The 24,376-nt window shown below is 37.8% G+C and overlaps 1 protein-coding gene across 1 annotated transcript in view; it reads right to left on the bottom strand.

Annotated features, from left to right (window-relative positions):
• Positions 1 to 6,991: 6,991 nt before the first annotated feature.
• RAD50 (RAD50 double strand break repair protein) overlaps positions 6,992 to 24,376 on the bottom strand; it is a 39,623-nt gene continuing 22,238 nt past the window's right edge. The window contains 13 exon segments of the mRNA XM_077824499.1: positions 6,992 to 7,495; positions 8,329 to 8,462; positions 9,589 to 9,731; positions 10,265 to 10,350; positions 17,262 to 17,346; positions 17,349 to 17,485; positions 18,870 to 18,997; positions 19,851 to 19,964; positions 20,046 to 20,138; positions 20,726 to 20,836; positions 21,249 to 21,442; positions 21,767 to 21,893; positions 23,095 to 23,284. Coding sequence (XP_077680625.1) covers positions 7,309 to 7,495; positions 8,329 to 8,462; positions 9,589 to 9,731; positions 10,265 to 10,350; positions 17,262 to 17,346; positions 17,349 to 17,485; positions 18,870 to 18,997; positions 19,851 to 19,964; positions 20,046 to 20,138; positions 20,726 to 20,836; positions 21,249 to 21,442; positions 21,767 to 21,893; positions 23,095 to 23,284 — 1,729 coding nt within the window. The 3' untranslated portion in view covers positions 6,992 to 7,308.

The following is a 24,376-nucleotide window of genomic DNA, read 5'->3' as shown; positions in this document are numbered from 1 at the left end:
CAACAATGGAATTGGTTCATTACTATTTGGAAATGGTAGAATCGTCAATAATAATGCAGAAAAGGAAGAAGCGTTAAATAAATATTTCTGTTCCGTAGTTGGGGGGAAAACAGATGATGTATTCATATCATGATGATGATGAAGAAACACTTTCCATTCCAACAGTAACTCAGGAGGCTATTAAACAGCAACTATTAAAGTTAGACCAGGAGTCTGTGGACCACAGGTTGAAAACCACTGAGTTAGACACTTTAAAATAAGCAGCTCTTGATAATGTCCATCCAAGAATTTTAAGAGAGCTAGCAGAGGAGCCCTCTGGACCATTAATGAGTTTCAGTAAGTCTGGAACACCAGAGAAGTTCCAAAGAACTGGAACAAAGTTAATGTGCCAATATTTTAAAAAAATTAATGGACTCAGCTTGACAATGATCCTGGGCAAAATAACGAACAACTAATATATCATTCAATTAATAAAGAATTAAAGATGGGTAATACAATTAATGTCAATCAACACAAGTTTATAGAAACAGGTCTTGTCACAGTAACTGGACATTTTTGATGAGATTACAAGTTTGGGTGATAACGGTAGAGTGCTGATGTAATATACTTAGATTTCTGCAAAGCATTAGACTTGGTACTGCATGATATTTTGATTAAGAAATTAGAACAATACAAAATCAACATCAAACATAAATGTAATAAAACCAGGCGAACTAAGAGGTCTCAAAATGTCATTATAAATGGGGAAATATCATCAAACAGATGGAGTTCCAGGGGGTTCAGTTCTTGGTCCTACACTATTTAAGATTTATCAGTGACCTGGAAGAAAACATAAAATCATTACTGATAAAGTCTGTGTATGACACAAAGATTGGGGGAATGGTAAATAATAAAGAGGAGAGGTCACGGATACAGAGTGGTCTGGGTCACTTGATAAAATGGGTGCAAGCAAACAACATGCATTTCAGTAAGGCCAAATGTAAAGTTATATACGTAGGAACATGAAATGCAGGTCAGGATGGAGGACTTTATCCTGGGAAGCTGCGACTCTGAAAAAGACTGTCACGGTGGATAATCCTATAAACATGAGCTCCCAGTGAGATGTTGAGGCCAAAAGGACTAATGTGATCCTGGGATGCATAAACAAGGGGATCTCAAGTAGGAATAGAGAGATAATTTTACCTGTATTTTGGCACTGGTACAACTACCACTAGAATACCGTGTCCAATTCTGAAGGATGTTGAAAAATTAGAGAGGGTTCAGAGAAGAGCCATAAAATTGACTGAGACATTGGAAAACATGCTTTATAGTGAAGGTCTTGAATAATTCCATCTATTTAGGTTTCAGAGTGGTAGTGGTGTTAATCTGTATCAGCAAAAATGAGGAGTCCTTGTGGCACCTTAGAGACTAACAAATTTATTTGGGCATAAGCTTTCGTAGGTTAGAACCAACATCATCAGCTGCATGGAGTGGAAAATACAGGAGCAGGTATAAATACATGAAAAGATAAGAGTTGCCTTACCAAGCGTGAGGTCAGTCTAATGAGACAATTCAATTGACAGCAGGATACCAAGGGAGGAAAAATAACTTTTGAAGTGGTAATGAGAGTGGCCCATTTCAGACAGTTGACAAGAAGGTGTGAGCAACAGTAGGGGGAAATTAGTATTGGGGAAATTAGATTTAGAAGATTAAAGGGGTGACTTGATCATAGTCCCATAAGTGGGGAATGGAAATATGATAGTAGAAGGCTCTTCAATCTTGCAGACAAACATACAATGTGATCCAGTAGCTGGAAGCTAAAGCTAGACAAATTTTGACTAGAAATAAGGTGCAAATTTTTAACAGTGAGGGTAATTAACATTGGAATAATTTAGTGAAGGTTGTGGTGGATTCTCCATCACTGGAAATTTAAATCAAGATTGGATGTTTTTCTAAACAATATTCTCAAGTTCAAACAGGATTTAATTCAGGGAACTCCTATGGCCTGTGTTATCAGGAAGTCAGACTAGATGATCACAACGATCCCTTCTAGCCTTGTAATTTATTAATCTCTAATTGCATTAAGGTTAATTAATATATCATATCATTAAGCTATCTTAATGAGGTGCTAGTGTGTTCTGACAGTTTTGGAAGAACTCTTCTGTTGGCCTGAGCTGAAAAGTAAGGCTTAGTATCTGCAGTCTCAAACAATGACACTGGACTGGCTCCAGATCCCACATGTGGAGGGCATTGCCATTAGTAATGAATGAGGAGAGAAGCTGTCTGGAGTGGGCCTCTGCAGTCCAAGGCCAGAACCAAATGTGGCATCTGTTTGGTGCCCTGGCTCTGCTATTGCCTGAGGGGAGTGGGAGGCAGAAGAGTGGCAAATGCAGGTGGATGAGGCCACCACGCTGCCAATTACCCAATCCAGGAGAAAAGGAAGAAAAAAAAGTTATAAATTGCTTGCTAATGCCTAAAAACTAAACGTTGCCATAGGAAATGGTTGGGAGCAAAGAAAACTGCCACTAACTGCTGCCCTAGAGGCAGAAGTTCTGGAGGGAAGCTGGAGAAAGGGATGTGTCCAGCACAGACTATGCTGCAGGCTACACGAGCTGCAGCCGGTCTGTTTCCAGACCGTGCCAAGGAAACATCTATACATGCTTGTGCTCCACACCCTTCACATCCTCACTCTTGTGTCCCGCCCCGACACAAAGTGGCAGGACCTCCTGCCACCTCTAGAGGGTGAAGAGCCCCAGTGGGCTGGCCTATATACCATCTTGGTCCCGAGGCCCGCTGGGGATATCAGTTGGCGGCTCCTTCACAGGGCCGTGAGCATGGGCGTGTACTTGGCGCGGTTCACCCTAATCCTGGACACCTGCCCCTTTTGCGGCATGAGGAAAACCCTGGCACACGTCTGCCTGGAGTGCGCCAGGCTGCAGCCCTATTCCAGCTCCTCACGAATATTTTGTTAAGATTTTGATTGCACTTTTCCCCTCACCTCCTTCTCTAGTCGCTCCCTGTCCATGGCCCCACTAAGTCACAGGACCTCCTGGTCAACCTCCTCCTGGCTCTGGCTAAAGTGGCTATCTATAAAACCAGGGTGAGGAGGTTGGCCGATGGAGTCTCCTGTGACTGTGGGGCCTATTTCCGATCCTCCGTCCGTTCATGCCTCTGGGGAGAGTTCCTCTGGGCTGCATCCACTGACTCCCTTGACGCCTTTGAGGAGCAGTGGGCGCTGTCCAGGGTTCTCTGCTCGGTGTCCCCATCCGGTTCCCTTCGTTTGACCCTTTGACCACACTCCTGTCCTTGTTGTTCATTAGTTGTCCCCCGTAATTATTTGGTTTTCCAGGTCCTGTGGATCCCCCTCTTAGGCTAGGGGGGGATCCTTTAGCAGTGGGTGGGCGAAGCCTGGATCCCAATAAGACAGACTATGCTGCAGCACTGAACCATCTCCAGAAATGCAGAGAAGGGGAGCAGTACATACATCACAGAGATGTTGGGTTGTAGAAATGAACTGTCTAGTGGCCTCAGACAAACCCCGTTCTTTTTGGATCAGACAGTCCTGAACTCCCTGTGTCAAGACATGAAATCGTAGGGGAAATCTGACAAGTAGCTCCAACACAAAAGTATCCTGGGGATGGCTAGTTGTTCTGGTTTTAACGGCACCCACTTGCCTTTTCTGGAGACATAGGATGTGCGTATTGTGAGGGGGAGGGTGGGAAGGTAGCAGAGCTTGAGCATGATGCACTGCTGCTGGTGATCTCTACATATTCTAACTTATGCCAGGGGCCCTGACAACAGGGGCTGACTTTTAGTTTTCCCTGAGGCACAGTCAAACAGCTGTGGCTGGTGTGTGCTGAGCACCCACTGTTTTTTTTATGTGGGTGCTTGAGCCCTGGAGCACCCACAGAGTCAGCGCCTATGGCCCAGACTCTCTGCACCCTGCCAAGGACATTTTCCTTGTGTTTGTATGTTTGAGGAGTTGTTTTTGTTGGGTTTTCTGTTGTTTTTTCCCCAAACACCTTTAGATTTGTGGGTGACACTACTGCTTTTTCGTTATGAGAAACTCTCTTTAGAGCTTATAAGGCATTCCCCCTTCTTCTCTGTCCGCAAGGGTCTTGGAGAGGAGATGCAAGGAACTCTTGAACAGGACTTAGGTCAAACCATTACAGGAGGTTGTAGAGCAAGGTGGGTAGGGACTGCGTGCTTCCTTCACAGAGGTTAATGCTTACTTAAGAACCTGAGTGAATATTAGAGACCTTGTTACCACTGGAAATGGGGAAAAGGTTTGGGGAGGAAGGTACTTTTTCTTTTCTCTGCAGCTCAATTGGTGGAAACGAATAGCATGGCCATGCTATCACCCATTTATCCAATAAGACAATGGATCAAGGTTGGCTGAAATGGGAAAGGCAGCTCCCAAAGGTAGTGGCAGGCTTTGGGTTGGCTCCAGTGTTGTCAGCCTTGTGAGCAAAATGGCATCCTCTGCCAAGGTTGATACCTTTATGGTTTCTGGAAGGCAGGGTATGAAAATCCCTAACAGTAACATACTCCTCGAGACCTTCAGAGAATGGAGAGCACCATCGGTTCTTTTGCTAAAGAGCTCCAACTTCTCAAAGGGCAGGTGACTTGTATCTCTTTGAGTAACTCAGATGCTAACAACTAAGAGATTCATCTCATCATGATGGCCACAGCCATCAACTGTGCTGGGTGTGTCCATGGCCACCCACAGTGACATTCTAGCAACATTTGGCACTCTTATGATTTCTGGCAACTCCTCCCTGTTGTTCTCCTGTCAGAGATCTCTAACAGGAAGGGAGTAACCCTCTCCCAGGTGAGAAATGTTATATTTTGCTAACAGGGCTTGATAGTTCTATCCCTGGAGCTGGAGTCAGGCAGAAGTGTACTCTTTGTACCCACACAGATCTAATTTCTTTGCGACTTTGTCCGTAGGTGTACCTTGTGATGACATGTATTTTCTATTGGACTGTGAACACCACTGAAGATCCTGGAGTTGGTGGATGTACAAAAGTTCAAAGCCCTTCGGAGACATCTGGTAATTTTTCCCCACCTGTTTAGATAGAGGAAGAGAGTGGATGAATTCTGACAGAGTCCCTTAGCTGGCTCCAGTATGCCACACTATGGGGAGGGAAATCCTGGCTGCAGGGAGGGAAATCCTGGCTGCAGTTATCAAACTTAAAAACCATCTCCAAAAGCACATGGGACTTCTCTCATATTACATTCCCTATTTCAATGTCCAGAGTATCTGCAATGTCAGACAGAAGAATGCTTTGAAGTCACCAGCTCCTAGGGGAGGAGCTGTTGTCACTGCCTCATCAGATGAGGCCTGCTGTTGGAGAATGGGATCTCCTCCTCTTCCTGGATGCGTGAAAGGGGCATCTGCTCCAGGGCACATGCAATGATGGTCCCCAGTTAAGTCAGTTATAGCTAAGGTGGCATGGGGTACTGATTTGCTTGAGGCTACTTGGCCCAGTGTCACTTATGCCCTGCCTGGGACAGAGATCTTATTAAGGACTTGTGGCACTGTCCTTGGGGTTGCTCTCTGAAGAGAGGGGAAAGGAATCCCTGCTCAATGCAAGGAAGGAGTAAGCTACCAAGAGTGAGGACAAATAAATCACTTCAAATGACAGTGCCATAATGTGGCATCTGCACCAATTCTGGAGCTGGTTGCCACTCTGGAGTGGGGGATGCTGGAGTCTCTGAGGGAAGTAACTGAGCCTGTAATTGGCTCAGTCATCAGCACTAATATCAGTGCCAGGCCTCCTTCATCCTGTGCCATACTCTCCTTGCTAGAGGACTTGGGAGGCTCAGTCCTTGAAGGAGTTATTTTTTACATCTTCCTTGTGGGATGATCCCATGTGCTGTTTGGAGCTACCTTTATGGTCTGTGCAGGTTTGTCTCTCGCACTGCCTTTCCGTATCAGTGGCATAGGTGCCAGGTCCATTATTGAGGTAGTCTGTGTCAAGGTTGTTAGTGATTAGGACACTGGTGCCGAGGTTGTCAGGGTTGATACTGATTGTGCAGGTGTTAACTATGTCCTCTTTATTTCCTTACTTTCACTGCCTGATCCCGGGATATGGTGTCTGCTTGGGGGAGTACTGACTGATGCTTGCTCATAGACTTTAAGGTCAGAAGGGACCATTATGATCATCTAGTCTGACCTCCTGCACAACGCAGGCCACAGAATCTCACCCACACACTCCTGTAAAACCCCTGACCTACGTCTGAGCTACTGAAGTCTTCAACTCATGATTTAAAGACTTCAAGGTGCAGAGAATCCTCCAGCAAGTGACCCATGCCCCACGCTGCAGAGGAAAGTGAAAAACCCCCAGGGCCTCTGCCAATCTGCTCTTTTGGTTCCACCTTGGTTGACATTTACTTTGGGTCTGAAGTGGACAACTGCTCAAGCATGCCCACATTGGTTCCTTGAGCACGTGTAACTTGAGTTGAATGTCCCTAATGTGAAGGTTCTGGAGAAAAACAACCTGCACACGAAACACCTGTCCAGGATATGGCTCTCTCCAGGCAGAAGAGTCACAGGTTATATCAATGACTGAGTGGGGATGAGTCCATCGCAGGATAGGCAGGATTTGAACTCTGATGGTTTAGTGTCAACCATGTTGGCATACAGTATCTTGCCCTCCTATTTAAGGGTGGGTAGGTGGGTGTGTCCATCTGCCCGTCCCTCCTTTTGGGGAGGAATGGGGGACATCCAATCAAAGAAAACATGGAAGAAGGGTGAAGATAAATTTTCTTCAGCAATTTAACTGAAAAAAGACAAGTTTGAAGCTCTGAAAAGTAGAAAATTGGAGTCTTGCTGGGTTCCATCTTGCTATCATAGGCAGTTAGAAGGAATTGAGGGATGGTGGGACACTCTGCCCTTTATGCGGCACAGGGCACGTACACAGCCCTAAAAGACACTGCTATTCAAAAGAATCTGACCTTGCATGCATGAGACATGTGCACCTATAGAGGAATCCATGCTGACACATACTTGAAGAACATGTCTTTATTTATATTTTTAAAGCACCAGGTACATTTATAGTGCTTTCTAAGCATTTTGTAATAATTCAAAATCCTCCATATTTTTGTATTTACATTTAAAACAAGCACAGAAATATGTATATTTTAGATTTTTTTTAAAGATGCAGAGTTTAACAGTACAATAGTTTGACACTACTTAACTAGAATTTAAACATTAAGCTATATTTTTTTTCAGTGTCAGAAAATATAGTTCCTTTCTTCATATCCAGTAACTTAACTTTTGCTGTGTTACTGAGTCATCCTACAATACAAAATTACTTCAAAGTTCTAATGAACATAGGAACCTAAGGAACTGATACTGCACTTCACAATCTCAGAACACTGATCAATGTTCTTTTTTATCCTGTAGAATTTCTCCACATATTCAGAACGGCCCAAAAGCTCCACAAAATCTTCATCATGTGTTATGACAAGAAGCTGAAAGTTGCGCTGTTGCGAGCGGCTTTTTATTATCCTATGAAAGAGTTGAAGTTTAGGACACTTTTAAGGAAGTTGCATGCTAACTTTACATAACTTGCAAATACACAAAATAAAAAACTCTAAAACAACATTAATGCAATATTCTAATCAATACTGTATTCAATAAAAAAGGTATCATCCTAATTATTATCTCTTCATTTTTAATTTAATTTTTCATATATAAGAAAATGTGATTAACGATTTGGGCAAAAACAGGAATCTATTGGAAACAAATGCAGGCTCTCCTCCTGTCATCTAATGAATCTGCCCATTAGTAAAATGCTTCACAGTTCATACTCTTAGGCTCTGAGTATCAAGGATGTAGTGAACTCTTAGCAAAGATAAAAGAATAAAGAGCTGTGACCCATATTAACTGCATGACTAAAAAGCTCTTCACTGTTCCTGTGGTAGCCCTAATGTGGATGCACCAAGACAAGGAGCATAAACTGTCAAACAATCTAACAGCTAACGTTCATGTTACTTCTTGGCTATGTGTAAAATGAAAGAAAACTGATACAATTCTTCTCTTCTCTTCCAAACAAAGAAGCAGGAATCTAAAGCTTTTCCTGCCCAAAATATGGTAAGAGGTGTACAGAATTAGCAAGCCATTGGGCAAGATTAAAAAAAAAAAAAAAAATTCTAACCAGTGGCAAAACTACTGCAAATGCTGGACCTGATTCTGTTCTTACTTAAAACTCTATAGGTCAATGAAGACACAGTAGTGTAAAACCAAATCTATTTATAACAAAGAATCCACCTTGCTCAAGTCTATTAAAACTCAGAAGACATCATCCCAAAAGACTCCCAATGAAAGCTGAAGTCACTTACTCCACCAGAGCATGTGCAAGAGACTCTATGTTCTCTCGATCAAGATTGGTGGTAGGTTCATCCAGTGCAAGAATGCCACAGTTGAGGCAGAATGTTTCTGCCAGAGCAAGACGAATAATGAGGGAAGCAAGCACCTGAAAGAAAATAAAAACTCACTCTTCAGTATGTTATTAGAAAGCACTGAAGTACATAACTGTTCAATTTATAACACCAAGAAAAACCAGCAGCAGGCCTTAGAGTTAAAAGACAACATGCCAGATGTTTGTAAATGTCCATTAACAGATTCATTCACTGTTAACAGACAGAACAAAATGAAAAAATTCTAATCTAAATTAAACAATTAATTCAAAAAAGCTATGCTAAAAGAATGTTGTGAAGGTTGGAAAGTGGAGTACCTAAAACTTAGGAAATAACAGAATTAAGTATATCTCAGGAAACTTAATTCCATGTGTATGTAAGAATGCATTAAGATACAGTCTTTAATTAGGTGATCACACTTATTTTGATCCATTCTCACACCTTTTGACACTGGATGGTTGAGATCTGTTTGTATATCTTAGTGGACCTGGTCCCTTTTTGGGCAACTGAACCACTGAATTATTTTTCTGAAGTTGAGACACTTGAATTGCCACTACTCAGGCTGATACTATGTTACTAAACCTGATTGATTAGGTTCTCATGTGACCTTATGACCAAGTAAAAATTATAAAGACATAATGGGAATTGTAGCAGGGGTATACTCTACTAAAGGATGCTTTCCAGTGACCACAGATGTAGGCATAGTTCCTGATGAACTAGTTCTCAGAAAATGCCTAAGGAGAAAAAGAAATGAACATGTTCCACTCATTTACAAAGGGCTCTCATGGAACATCCTAGGCTACTGCAACAGTATTTTTAGTTTTATCTTTACACTGCTGTCTGGCAAAAGTCTTAGATTTTCCTCAAAACGTAACATGTGGAATTTTTATTTAAAAAAAAAAAAGGGACAGAATTGCTTTCAGCAAGAGATTAATTTGAGGGCATTCCCCACACTAGCTTGATAACTGGATGCATCTTTTCATAGAATATCCTGTCAATGCATGAGTGCCATGGAGCAGCTAGACATATTTTGAATCACTCATTTTAATTTTAGGCCATTTTTTCCCCTTTCCTTATCTTCGCTTCTAAAGATCCAGAATACGCCTATTCTCCCAAACATCCAAACCTCCCACAGACTTCTTGTTCCTCGAATGTGCATTTAAATAAAATGCTGTAATATACCTTTTGCCCAGCACTGCATCTCCCTCGCATGTCCAAAGCAGTATCTCCTTTTATCATGACTACTCTATAATTGTAGCTCCTCCTTTTATCAGATGCTGAAACATTTTCATCTGCATCAGAACGAATTTCTATATATTCGATATCTAACATGGGAAGAAAATGCAATTTCATTATAAAAACATGTTTTAAAACAATGGATTGAGACAGTGAGGTGGTAAAATGTGCAATAGTTAAACAGAGTTGGGAAGGAGAGAGAGTGTTACTGTAGGCAATATAATTATACAAAGAATATTCAGAACACTCGTGCCATCAGATGAATCTTTGACATTAGCAGGTTAATTTATACAAACAGGCAAAACTAAAGAAGCATACTTAACCGGCACAAGTTTTTTCTTTGGAAGGATGTCTGAACTTTGGAAAATATGTGAAGAGAATGAATTACTTCTGATTAAACCAAACCATGGTTAACCACATAATTCTTTATTACTACTACAATCTGCTCACAGTCTAAAGGGGGACAGATGCAGATTCTGAAGAATGGCACCTTCTCTATTTTGATATCTTAGCTTTTTATATTTTGAGTACACAGTTTTTATTATAGAACATTCTATACCTACTAGACAGCACCTGAAGACTGATATCGATAAACTGAAACTACAAAAAATAATGTAGGTACCTTGCCCTCTGTAGGTGCTTCGCCAAAGATCACGAATGATTTTGTTGATTTCTTCCATTTTCATGCTGTGAAATGTCATTATTGCTCTAAGAAAGGGTGAAAAAAACAGTCCATTTGCTTTGGGCGTAACTGTGCACTGCGGCTGACTGCAAGCTCCTTGGAGCAAGAACCACTTTTCCTTCTATGTCTTCTAAGCAAATAGTTGGTACTCAAATGCTCTTTAAAATAGTAATTTATAGTCGTGAGTGTAGCAGAAATATCTATACAATAAATACATTACAAACAAGTAAATATTCCCTCTCTTACGCAACCTCTTATTTTTTAATGTTAATATATTTTCATCTTGAGAGACGTTGGAGCAATGGAAGCAAAATTGTTTGACTGCTCTTCTTAGGGCTTGTCTACATGGCAATTTATTGCACAGCAATCCAGGATGTGAATCTACAGCGCACCAGCTTGCCACGCAGCAGTACATTAAGCCACCACATTCTGGGACTTTTACTGCGCTGTGGCTGTGTTCACATGAGATGGTACCACATGGCAAACTAGTAATACTGTAGCTTGACATCCTCACTTGAAGTGCAGTAACTTCCCATGTAGGCAAACTCTTACATGTGCATTCATTCACTGAAGAACAGGACTACTAACAACTTGTAATATAATCATAATTCACATGTAAAATCTACATTTCAAATCTTTACCAAAAAAATTAAAGGTTCCCCAAACCTGCAGTGACTACAAAGCAACTGTGATTAAGTTACATTAGGGTTAGTAAGTTATGGTTAGCGTTAAAGTGGCAAAAATAAATTCAAAGTTATGGGTGCACCACATTTTTAAAAAAATCTCAGTAAACTTTCGCAAAAATGACACCTGTTTAAGATTCCGAAAGTTATGAGCTATATAGACTTAGGCCCTGACCCTGGAAACTCTTATGGTGGTGACTATCTTTACATATGTAAGTACCCTCACTGAGTTCAATATATGAAGTTACTCAAGTGCATACATGTTTGCAAAATTGGTCTTTTTTGGTTTCTCCTTCAGAAAAATGAGATCACAACTACCATAAACAGAGATCTGAAAGAAACTTTCTATTCTAAATTTCTAGTTACATTACCTTTTGGTTATAGTGCTTGATGTCTGTCATTCTGGCAGACATACCATGTCTACAGCTCAGATTCTTAGAGGGGTAATTTTTTAAAAGGATGGTGCTAATTACAATTTTATTAAACAGAAACTCTTTTGTTCTTTTAGTATGTTGCTAACATTTAGTTTTTATTTACTTTTTTTATGAAAGGAACAGAATTTTGACAGTACAGAAACAAAATAGCACTGCCTTTCACCTTTATGACTGATTCTACATAATGGTTCAGATTTTCAAAGAAATGCAGGGAATTTAGCTATTCATTTAAAATGAACAGAGATGTGTGGTTAAGTATCCTAGATTTTGAAAATCTCAATCAGCATTTCTAAATATTGAAGCATACAGGTAATTCTTATATACTGATTTGCAAACCATCCAATACTTAGGCACAACAGGAAGGCAAAGGGATATCATCAAGGATGGTGGGCTTAGAAAATCCCAGAAAGACTTCTCAGCCATGTCTTGCTTCGCAGGCACACATATATATATGCATGTCACAGAGTGTGCATATACATGTCGTTATACTTCCTGCCCCATTCTATCCATTTATTGCAGGTACTGAAATTTACCAAATTCCTACTTTTGAAGCACTCAAATATTTATTGTATACAGCTTGCCTGTATACAAAAATAAAGCAGACTAGCAGAGTGGGGAATGACACCATGTGCAAACAGGATGGTATTTTAAAGGATTTAGGGATTTTTCAGTCTTGCAAGTGAACCTTGTAATAATTTTGTCTTCCTTCACTAAAAATGTCCATCTTTATCAAATTTAAAAGCACAAATATGCCTTCATTGTTAAAAACACAAATAAAATAAAATCCTTTTAGAAGTGAACGAGATCTGGCAAGAGACTAATGAACATCATATAACATACCACAATCAAAGAACATCTGAAGCTTGGGCTACATTCAGTATGCACTGTAGAGTTTAAAATTATGGATCAGTCACTAGGCAAACTTGTAGGCACTCACTACAGCGGAATGAGCAAGCAACCCTATACCAACACACGATGGTTCACCATCCCTGCCTCTTAGCCCAGCCGAAGTGTATATTAAAAATGATAAAAACATGCAAATTAAAATAAAAATGAAAACATGGTTGCAATAGAAGAAAATTTTTTTAACTCAGTCATCTCCTTTTATTTTGACAAATTCTCATTCTTTTGGACAAGACTGGAAAATCACTAATGTTAGAGGGCCAAGAAAAATATTTAAAACTGGACAGATATTTGATTGTTTTGGTTTCTATCTCATAAGGATGGAGAAGCAAAGCTTGGCAGAACATTTTTTTTTAAAAAAAAACAGAGGTTCAATTTAGATATATGTTTCATACATTCATAAATTTTAAGGCCATGTTGGACCATTATGATAATCTAGTCTGATGTTATTAGTAAGGCTATGGAATGCCCAGATATTTAAATAGCAGGGAATGGAAGAGGTGAGATCTGAACTCCTGATCTTTTGGCTCCCAGAGCACTGAACCTTCCCCTAAACTAAACAGTATTTTTAATGTACAGTCCCTTATAAATTCTAATAATTTTCCTCACAGAGAAAAGTTATAGTACAATACTTCCCTGTGGTAACTCTTTTGACCAAACAACAATCTTTTCTGTCAAGGATTTCTTAATTCACACTATTATTTATTTGTTCTTATCTTTGTCTTGTCTTATAGTGTATTTTAAAACCTGAAGTAATTTCAGAGATTTTGCGAGTATCTATCTATCTTGGTGTTATATACTGTTGCCCATCAGCATAGTATCTGAGTACCTACAAAGTAAAACCAATGGCAAAGGTGAAGTCAATAGCAGATTTAATGTAATCTCTGACATGTTTCCCTTTTCAAGGCAAAACCTCTGCTTGGGGTAGGTGGATGGGTTTTTTCCTTTGGTTTTTTAGATATTAGTAGTTTCCTTTTTATTATTATTGTTGGTAGGAGTTTATTCGGTGGAAGGGAACGTCAGATTAGTGAGCATCATTCTTATGGTGGGAAGGCTTTTTGTATTAACCGTCAAAAAGGATAAAAAATAAACTTGGGTCTTTGGTTGACATGTATATAGAAATGTGTGCTCTTTTTCTCCCTTTTAGCTAGAAAAAGAAACATTTTTGCCCCTTTAGTATTTTGAAGGGGTTAGGCTTCAAAAGTCAACTCAGGCACTCACTCTGCAGTCAAGAAGTCAAGTCAATAATATGTTGGGCTTTGCAGGTAGCAGGTATTGAGGGGACATAGAGTAGTATCTTCTTGATTACAGAGTGCAGAGGACTCTTTCCTCCCTTCTGGCTCTACCAAGAATACTGTTTCAATCATTTGGAAATGCTTAATTCTACTAATAAATTCCACCCACCTTGTTCTACAGTAGTAAAACTGACATAAGAACTTTATTAATCCTATATTTCATTTGAATCCCCCACCTAATAATATCAAACGTATGTTTTTTATGTTGAATCATTTCTTTTTTTGACATTGAACCAAAGACCTGTAAGAAGTAAGCACTGAAGGAAAGATGCATTTTTGAGTTGACCTTTAAACAGAAAGCAGTGCTCAACCTGGTGCTTTGCTATAATATCAGATAAGAACATGGAAATAGAAGTAGATTGCTGGCTCACGTCATTTGCATGAATGTTTCTTTTTTCCTTTTTTAAACTGGGGCAATAAAATGTACTATTTTAAAAAACTATTTTTCCCACCTGCCCATCAACAGAAACATTCTCTACCTCTTGTTGGGATATACAAAATTCCCAATGCCGTTAATAGGAATTGCTAAGCACGAATGTAGGAAAAAACTTCAAAACATTCTCAAGGACTTAGGAATTTGTTACTCATCAATATTTATTACCAATCTTCAAATTTCAAAACAATAAAACTATGTAAAATCTTACAGCGAAAACTTGACAACACAAAAGTGCACATAAAACCTTCCCAGCCTACATGTAGAGATTTCAAACTCTGACCATTAGAGGCAACATTTCTTCTCACTGATTATTGTAGATTACCAATAAGTGATGCTTATCTGTTTTTTCTTGAAATTACATGACTGGATTTCCTGTATTGCCTTAAACAGACACACAATAGAATCTATACTATGCAAGTGAGTTCTGAACTCTAAAAGGGAAACCTGCAGGGGAATTCCTGGAGAGCACGTCCATTTAGATTGCAAGGTAAAAATTTAGTGTGCAAGGTTGCACACTAAATTTCAACATTCACTATTTAATGAATTTTGGAGAGGCTTATAGTGGAATATTAACAAATCTAACTGAAATTAATTTTTGTAGTAATAAAATTACTTCTATTACACTAATTTCATATTCTGAAAAAATTTACATGTAAAGAAAGTATACTTTCACTGAAAATCAACCTTTGAACACCGCAGAAAAAACACGAGGTAATATGTACTGAATAGAACTGTAATAAATTTAAATTTTAATTCTTGTTCATCACAATATATAACCATCTCTGGTTAAGTCATTATCAATGGAGGACTAACCTTTATACATCCGCAGTGCATCCATAAAAGACTAACACAATTGTGATAATTTACTATAATATGTTAAGTATCATAACATTAGCCCCAAACTGTGCTCTCTGTGTCTCTAAATCTTTGTAAAATACAGAAGACACTAAAGAATATTTGTTGTAGTTTAAATTCCATTGTAAAACAAACATGTAGAATACCTTTACTGATGAAAAATTGTAAGCCCAGTAGAAAGGAAAACTAGTTTATTGCTTTTAAAAAAAATTATGGAGGAAAAACAGTCCCCAACAGCTTGCTTTATCTTTACATTCATTTAACATAGGCCTTGGGCATGAAGCCATAAGCCCTTAGGAAACTCCAACTAGTACAGAATGCTTCATCACATCTCTTTAGGAGTACGGGCTACCACAAGCACATGTAACTGTTCTCCACTCTCTATGCTGGTTTCCCATAGAATATCAACACAAGTTCTCAATCCTTATCTGCAAGGTACTCAATAGCCTAGGCCAGCTGAGCGTATCAAAAAGATCAACTAAAGCTCTGGAATGAAGACTGCGATCAACAGTTCTGCTTCTTGGGACAATGGAGCTTTCTACCAGAAGAGAAAGATCTTCTGTGCAAGAGAAAAGTCTTTCTTGAGGAGGTCAATCTGAGACTTGAATGACAGGACGTAAGGACTCCCACAGGAAGTAAGGACCATCACAAACCTCACCACACTCTACTCTAAGGAGCACTTGTTCAATCTTTTCTTCTCTAACAGAAACACAGCACATACATTAAAAAACCCTCAAACCCCTCCAAGTCAAAACACTACACTGCACACATAATTCTCCACTTGGTATGAGAGGAGAGTTAGAAAGTGTGACAAATGCTAATCATATTGCTTAGTGCGTGACTAAAAGGTACTAAGATACTATGGTAATGAAGGTAGTACAAGAACTTATATAGAAAAGAAGAGGAAAAAATGGGTGTGATAACCAAATTCCACCATGGTCATAACTGTTACTTTGACTTTTTGTCTTTGGGGCTAAATGAAGAAAAACTGCAGAAAGAAATCCCTGATTATCCATAACAGTTATACCTTGTGTATCTTAATTGAGTCGAAAGTTTACTCCCTCCCCATTCCCCCCGTAAAAAAAACGGTATGAGGCGTGCCAATGATCAGAGGGAGTGATAAGAAAATGAAAATTCTGTGTGACTCTCCTTATACAGTTTCCTAAAAAATTCCTTTATGTGGAAGGAATCTATAGGAGAACAGGACAATCTGCATGGAGACCCTGTGTTTCCACACCACCTTTGGATCCTCTCTGGTCCCAGACAACTCTGCTGCTAGGGAACAGTGCTGCCTGGGTTACCTCTGCCTTTAGCTTCCCTGGGGAGCCCATGAAAGTGGGTTTCATAGCACGGAGAGAGTTCTACACAAAAGGCCAACAGAATGATCCTGTATTATCGTTTAGGTTCAGCAAACTTGTCCAGTGAATGAATATAATGATATGAATCTTCTCCCATACCTCCTAACATGTACATCCAGACCCCAAAGAGTTACTCTAAAGAACTGGGAATGAAATGGGTCTGAGAGGGTTAGGAAGACAACTTTGTTATGACTTAACTGGTTCAGCTGGATTGCATACATGAAAATGGAGTGGATGACATGATGACAGATATACCTTAATTTCTGGGGACATTTTAATGGTTCCAATCTTGTGCAATGTGCTGAATTATTTTCTTCATTAATAAAATTTGTTTTAAGAAAATGCAGCTATCTTCATCCTATCTTCTAGCTATAAAGAAGTTCCGGTTGCAAGTTTTCAGGATAAATATTATAGAACCATTGAAAAAGAAATACCTCATATTTCTATAGGACCTTTAAACTTAAATAACTGATTTTATATCAGGGAAAGAATCATGGTATTTTTCAAGAATGTCAAGAATTTTTAAGAATTAATTTACTCACTATTTTGAATTTATCCTAGAAAGCTTGAAATTGAAAGCTGTTTCCATACCAAAACTCTTCCTTCCCTGTTGTGTTCACCAATGGTTTGTTATACACTGTTGTTCCTAAGTGTACTATATGAATAATTTATTTTTATAAATTGAAGAATTTGGCTTTGATCAAAACCTAACCATTTTGACCCAGTCAACCTTGGGCTTGACAATGTCTTTTTAAAATTACATCTCGGCAGAAAAGAATATTGATCAGACTTTTTTTTCCCCAATAGCTACACATGATAAGTCAGCTTTAGTGGCATAGTTTGCACTGCAAAAGATAATATTGCATTTCAAAAATTATTTTAGTTTTAGGCTCATGAGAGTGGTGTGTGATGTTTTCTAAGTGTAAAACAGTCTCTAAACGTTTAGGGAGTGTCTTCATATTAAAATACTCACTTATCAAGTGCCTTGTAGTACATGTCTAGATCCCTGTTTACCAGCTCTGTTGTTCTCATAACAATCATCATTTCTCTGTATTTTCCTCCGCATCTTTGAACTGAGATTCTCGAAGCTCTTTCTTAAACCGAATGATCTCTTCCTCAAATCCATGCTGCCGACCTAATGCCAAACTGTGATTTCTTTTCAAATCCTCTATTTTCTCCTCCAGACGTTGTCGTTCACTGTCAAATAAGAGAGGAATCAAGGTATATTATGTGTCAGCATTTAGGCTTCATATACAAAGAAGTCTTTAAAAACAGCCCTACTTCCCTATTTACGCCAGAAAGTAACATTTTGTATACAAACTTAAGTACTAGAAATTAAATCCACCAGGCCTAAGGTATATTTATTGGTCTGAAAGTTGGAAGCGTACTATGGAAGTACATTTAATATTGGCAAAAAGTGAGAAAACATTTTGATAAAATTTGTTTACAGAATAAATTTAAAGCCACTATCTAGTTAGAGAAAACAAATGACCAATGTTGGAGGCTGGAATGCTAGAAATATATAAAATAACTAGTCTGACATTATGGACCTAATTATTCATGCTGCTGCTCAGCAACAAGATTATTATATTGATAATTTGTTAGGTGCCAATACTGCATTTGGCACTGTACTAACAAATATAAAAAATAGCTACTGCCCCAAAGAATATACAATCCCAAGGGATTAATACCAAAATTGCTGAAATCAATGGAAGATCTGCCATTGGCTTTAATGCAAGCAGGATTGAGCATGAAAAAAAAGACATGAAGACAAGATATACTTGTCTGGAGAAGTGAATTAATTCCCCACCCATTGATTGGAATTATAATGGAAAAATCATTGAAACCATTCAACGTGCAGCAACAAGAAAGAGGGCAAAGATACTCTCCCTAGCTACATTTTTTAAAATGAGACAATCATACATGACATTTTAAATTTCATATTACAAAACTATCGGAAAAGATACAGTGCTCATAAAATATTAAGCTGTATTAGACGTGTTATATAAAAGTGGTGGTATTGTTTATTTTATAATTCTATCTGAAATGCTACTTGCAGGGACTGGTTGCCACAGTAGTCACAAAGCATATATGATTACATTGGGTCTAGATCCTGCAAACACACGTGAGTGACTACTCATATGAGGAGTCCCACAAACATCAAATGGACTTATGCACGTCGCGTAACTTCACTCATGTAAGAAGTGTTTGTAGGATTGGACCTTTGAGATTTTGTAAAGCAGCAGTCCTCAAAACTATGGTTTCTGGAATATTTGTTGATCAAAACAACAAAAATTTGCTGGCTTCCTCTTAATTCCTACTACTAAATGACACACAAAAAGACAGGAAAATATTGAATGTACTTTTAATTAGCACCACTTTTTAATGTAAGCAATTAGCTTATGCTATAGTTGACACAGGGATTTTACGCAAGCATGAACTTGGAAGTGAAGTGGTCTGTGTGAGTGGAGAAAGGTTGTCCATGAAACAATTCTCTGTTAAGATGTGATCAACTTCTTGAAAATGCCCGCTTAACATTAAAGATGTTATTTTTTTTTTAAAAAAGATAAGATACCCCTACTTTTTCAGCTGTGGAACTTTCATTTCCCCCATCTCCTTCAAATTTTGCTTTCGTTCTTCTTCAACTTCTTTTAGCTCTTCATTTCTTTTTCTTAATGTAAGGTTATCCTCTAGCCATCTTTCCTGGATCTAAAGTCAAATAAAGTCAAGTGGTTTAAACAGATTAATGCATTTTTCAAATTCCATGTTTTTACAAAAAACATGACTTTCCACAACTAAATGAAAGCTTTTGATTATTTTAATCAATGGCTCTGACAGATAAGTCATCGGAGATGAAATTTTCCATGAACCATGTATGCCTCAAAATGCCTTTAGGCATTACAACGAATATTATTAATAATAAAATATCAGACATGCCAGTGGGATTTTTGCTTGCAAATAAATAAAATTTAGGGTGTCACAATAATACTTTATTCTGATTAAACACATAGCATAGTGAAAAAAATGAGATTAAATCCAATCTCATGCTTGAGAATATACGTAGTATTTGTTAAATACACCATCAAAGAATTTACAAGTATTGAAAGAGCACAGTACAAGCTAATAAAAATGTTCAAGAGTGACTAGTTGCTTCTGATGCCTTGATTTCTGGGTATCCTTAAAGGGCCCTCCTACTCAGAAGGCTCTAGACACAAAATTACTAGTCACTTCTGAAAATGTAGGCTGTTAATTACACTATATACTTATCTCTTTTGGACTACCACGTAAACTGAACATTACAGACCCTGCTTTTCAGAATGCATCTACTTAGAATGTGTAAATCTTGCATTTTTTGGGCTGATACATGGTAATTATTCTGCACTAAGGTCCTGATCAGGCAAATTGATCTATGTGGGGAAGACCCTGTGCCAGCGAAGGTCACTCCTGAGTCACCGCAGTTCTGCCTGGGTGCTAGGGACCACCTGCCTGGACCCACCTACAGGATCAAGACCTAACCATTCAGTATATGCTCTATCATAAACCAAGACGAGTCGGAACCTACCTTCTGAGTATCAATGTCTTGTCTAATTGTTCCCATTTCTTTATTTATTTTTTCTTTCTGTTTCTCACAGTCAGATAGTTGAGTTTTTACTTCATCAAGTTCAGACTCTTTTTGCTGACACAAAAAGGAAGTTTTGTTAGTTTAATAAAAAATAAAGTTTAAGAGTATTTTTATTCTCTTTATATATAAAATTACCTTTTTATAGTCTTCTTTTCCTCCCTGAATATATTTCTCAATTTCTTTCACATAGTCATGGATATTTTTAACTTTCTCTTTGATCTCATTTATCTGTGGAGAAAAGTATCTAATGAAATATAGGTTTAGGTCTAAGAAATATATATACTTCACAGAACTGCATAAACTTTAAGTACAGAACATTTTCAAAGTGCAGATCATTATCATAGCTAAAGTTTACTTTGCTGTGAAACCATTTAGTTTTTAAAAGCCAAGTATAATCCAGTTTCTCTCACATTACCATATTTTTCAAAACACGTTAAAATGTTATATTTTCTAGCAGATAGATGCATAGTTATTTTTTTATGACTGTTGTTACACAGAGCTTTTTTCCCCTAACAAGGCTATTTATTATATTACTACATTTTATTGATTTTTAATTAATTGCTGTCAGAAATGTAAAGTAGCCAGGTGCTTTGCAATGAGTACCAATATAAATTCTAAACAATCTCACACATTTGATAGGTTGCTTCACATTAATCTTCTACTATGTAAATCCACCACAATTCTCAACAAGGAAAACTTCCTGATGACAAAGGCCCTGCACCTTTGTCTAAAAGAGTGTGTAATTTTAATTGACTGAATTTCTACTATCCCAACAAGCAAAATATATTTTACTAACATGTGATAAGTAGTCTAACCTTCTCTTGTGTTATTTTGTTACTTGTGTTCTTTTTGTTGATTAGATCTACTCTCTCCTGCTGAAGTTTTTCTAAAGTTGCTTCCAAAGGAAATAGCTGATCCTTCGCCTCCTGGGGGAAAAAAGGCCAAGATGCTTAATTTCCATTAGAAATCCATCCTTATCTTCTCAATGCCTTAGAGATTGTTTCATGTTATTGCTTCTAAAATTGTGAAAAAAAAAAAACCATGCATGAATGTGAACAGACATGGTTTTTCTGTGACCTGGAATGTTTTTTAAAGGAAGTATGTTTATTTTTTCAGGGTTAATGAAATTGTGAATATGCCGATAAAGCAAGTGCTATAGGTCCCCAAATTTATATGGTGGCAAAATAAAGATGAGAAATTTAAAAAAAAAAAATCTTAATTTCCATGATAACTGATAATGTTAAAATAGGACAAAGTTAATCCTAGCGTACCCCAGTTAAATTAAATATTTAACAGTATTTCCGCAAAAGTAAATAAATTACTATTGGATTTTCTTACTTTGATCTCTCTGTACAAAGACTGAACCCCAGTGGACAATTCTACAGTCTGATCTTCCAGTTGTTGTCGACGCTGCATATTACTGGAAATTTGTAGCTTCTCTGCTTTAAGTTCATTCACTGTACTCTTTAGCTGCTGGATCTGAGTCTGCTGGTCCTGTTTAAGTTTTTGATTTAACTCAATTTTACCAGTAACTGTAGAAAAATAAATTAAAAAAAAAACAACACATTTAATCAACCTTACATTAACCAAAACACCTTTTACTCTGCACTAACTGAAATCTTACTCTTAGTATCAGATGACAGATCATAACACACAAAACATTCCAATGAAAAATGAGAAGCAGTATGCCTGACATAAGATTTCATTAAAAGATCTTAAATAATCATCAACTATTGCTTTAAAACATTAAAAATATAAATAAGCATATACTTTAAAATACAGAGTTTTAAAAAGTTACTTTCAATATTCAAAATGCATAGTGGCTGGGAAACTAACAGTTTAATTCTATGATTTACCTGTATCCCACAGGTGTTTTTTTTCTTGTTTTTCCTGGCTTACTTGTGTAACAGTTCGACCTAAGTCTACCCCTTGCAGCTTATTGGCCTGCTGTGCAATTTTTCGTTCAACATCCCTGAGATCAGTCTGAAAATAACAGGAAAAACGTTAAGATTTTTGTACTGTTGACTGCTGTATTTAATAACTTTAAGAAAACAATCTTGCACTTATACTACTTCAAATTCAGAGCAGCTTAAACTAAAAAATGTGTTTTAATCTAAAATGTACTATTTATTTTTAAAACAAATGTACAAATGGATGAGGTTATTAGAAAATGAGTTTATACTATAGACAAAATTTGCAGAGTTCTTAACGCAGATTCCAAAATTGCATAATTTATTTTGAACACCTAAATATTCTCAAATTCAGAACTTCAGTTGTGCACGGGAAAACAGCATTCACACAAAGGTTTCTATCTGAAAAATTCAGTGTGTAAAACAGATGATGTAATTTTGTAGTCCATTTTATTAAATTAGGCACAATTGTAAAAGCTTACACTTAAGGTCTGTTGAAACAAAGAAAGGAAAAATGTAGCCAGAGTAATAAATATATAATGATGCATTCAGAACTAAGGGAATTTTAAATCAGTATGATCAACATGACTTACTTCAAATCATACAGGGTGCAGAAGTATAGGACTTTATTTCCTGCCCATTTGACACCTTTAAACACTGTGCCACGGTTTGACACAGCTGAAACTATGTCAGCTATTGTACTGTTTTTTTTAAAAATCAGTCAGAGTTAGGAACATTCTTGAATTTATCTTCTCTTATTCAGTGCTGCATGAATATTTTCACTTAATTATGAGGCAAATGCTGCCCCCACATGTATGTGGATGGAGCTATAGCAAATGGGCAATATTTGGAGAGGCACATAGTATGAAGCCCAGATGCAGGAAGAGTTGGAATAGAGTGGCAGAAGGTTAGGGGTGTAAAGGACAGTTCAGTTACTAATTAGGAGTTGCTTCCAAAGTGATTGTGTTCCCACTTGGAGAACACAGGAAAAAGATCTTTCACCTACTTCCACCATGGAGTTCTACAAACCCAGTGATGCTTGTGAATTGTTTGTAAAGCACTTTAGTATCCTCTGAAATTAAGGGCACTATACAAGTATATAATATTATCATCACCCAAAACATATGATAAGTTTGGTATTATTTTTTTTAAATCCTTTTTTTCCTCTATTGGCTTTGAGATTCTTCAACATTTAGAGGCACCGTGATGGACTGCATACCAAGGTAGCACTAAGGGAGTGTTATTTTATTCATTAATAAATCTAGTAAACTTACCTGATACCTTTCCATAAGTGTTATATCTTGTAAACATGCTTTGGCACTTTCCTCCTCAGGCATAACTGTACCTAAGAGAGTTTCCTGTTCTTCTACATCATTCTTTAGGCGCTGAATATCTCGGTTTACATTCTGTAGCTTGTTTCTTAAGTCTGGTATGTCCTTTTCTTTAAGTTCAGCTATGGTCTGCCTTAATATAAAATATAAATCTATAATAACAATTGCCCATTTAAAAATAGTAGCTTAAGTTCAATATAATGTGTAATTTGTGCTATGATTTAGAATTGGAGCAGATGGAACTATTTTACAGAAATTGTCACTTACTGAAACCTGCCTATCTGGTTATCTCATTCATCAACCTATGGTAACAGATCCTATCCTTTCAGTCAGCTAAGATCAGTTCAAAGCCAAGAAACCTTATCAAAGCAATGTGCTCATGCTAGTCTCAGATCTTACAGAAAACCACTATACAATACTACCACCTTGTGAAGAAAAAGCATCTCAGCTTTTTATATTGTGTATTCCCCCCTGGCCCCTGCCCTTACACACTAAGTCCCATGCAACCCTGAGCTAACCAGACTCTACTAGAAAACAGGCCCCCAACATTTCCTGAGCTTGGAGATCCTTCACCTCTGCAAAATTCATGCGTTTTCCACCCCAACCCCAAATCTTGTTGGTACTGACATGAATGCTAAACTTTTTTTCAGTTTTGTTTTGGGAGAGTTGGGAGAGAAGAAAAGGAGAGTAATTCAAAGTGCCCTGTGTGATACATTTTTCCCAAGTGCCCTGTGTGATACATTTTTCCCAGTTGAAAAGATGCAGACAATTTTGAAGCAAGGAGAATTAATCTTTGTAGAGAGATCTGCAGGAATCCATCTGGTGATTTTTTTTCAACATTAACTGCTATCTGATGCCATCTGGTAAATTTCAAAGACAACAACAATTAAACTGCTCCTTAGAAATATCTAATGTCAAGGGATAAAATTCAATCCATGCAGGGATGGGGTTCTCAAACTTGTGGTCGGGACCCCTCAGGGGGTCATGAGGTAATTACATGGGGGGTCACGAGCTGTCAGCCTCCACCCCAAACCCCACTTTGTCTCCAGCATTTATAATGGTGTGAAATATACATTAAAAACACTTTTTATATATATATAAGGGGGGTTGCACTCAGAAGCTTGCTGTGTGAAAGGGGTCACCAGTACAAAAGTCTGAGAACCCCTGGATTAGCAGTATACGGATACAAGGATGGATTCCAAAAAAGGCAGGAAAACACACACAC

This window comes from Eretmochelys imbricata, chromosome 8, assembly GCF_965152235.1.
Source record: "Eretmochelys imbricata isolate rEreImb1 chromosome 8, rEreImb1.hap1, whole genome shotgun sequence".
NCBI lineage: Eukaryota > Metazoa > Chordata > Testudines > Cheloniidae > Eretmochelys > Eretmochelys imbricata.
This window is presented reverse-complemented; position numbering and strand designations above follow the sequence as displayed.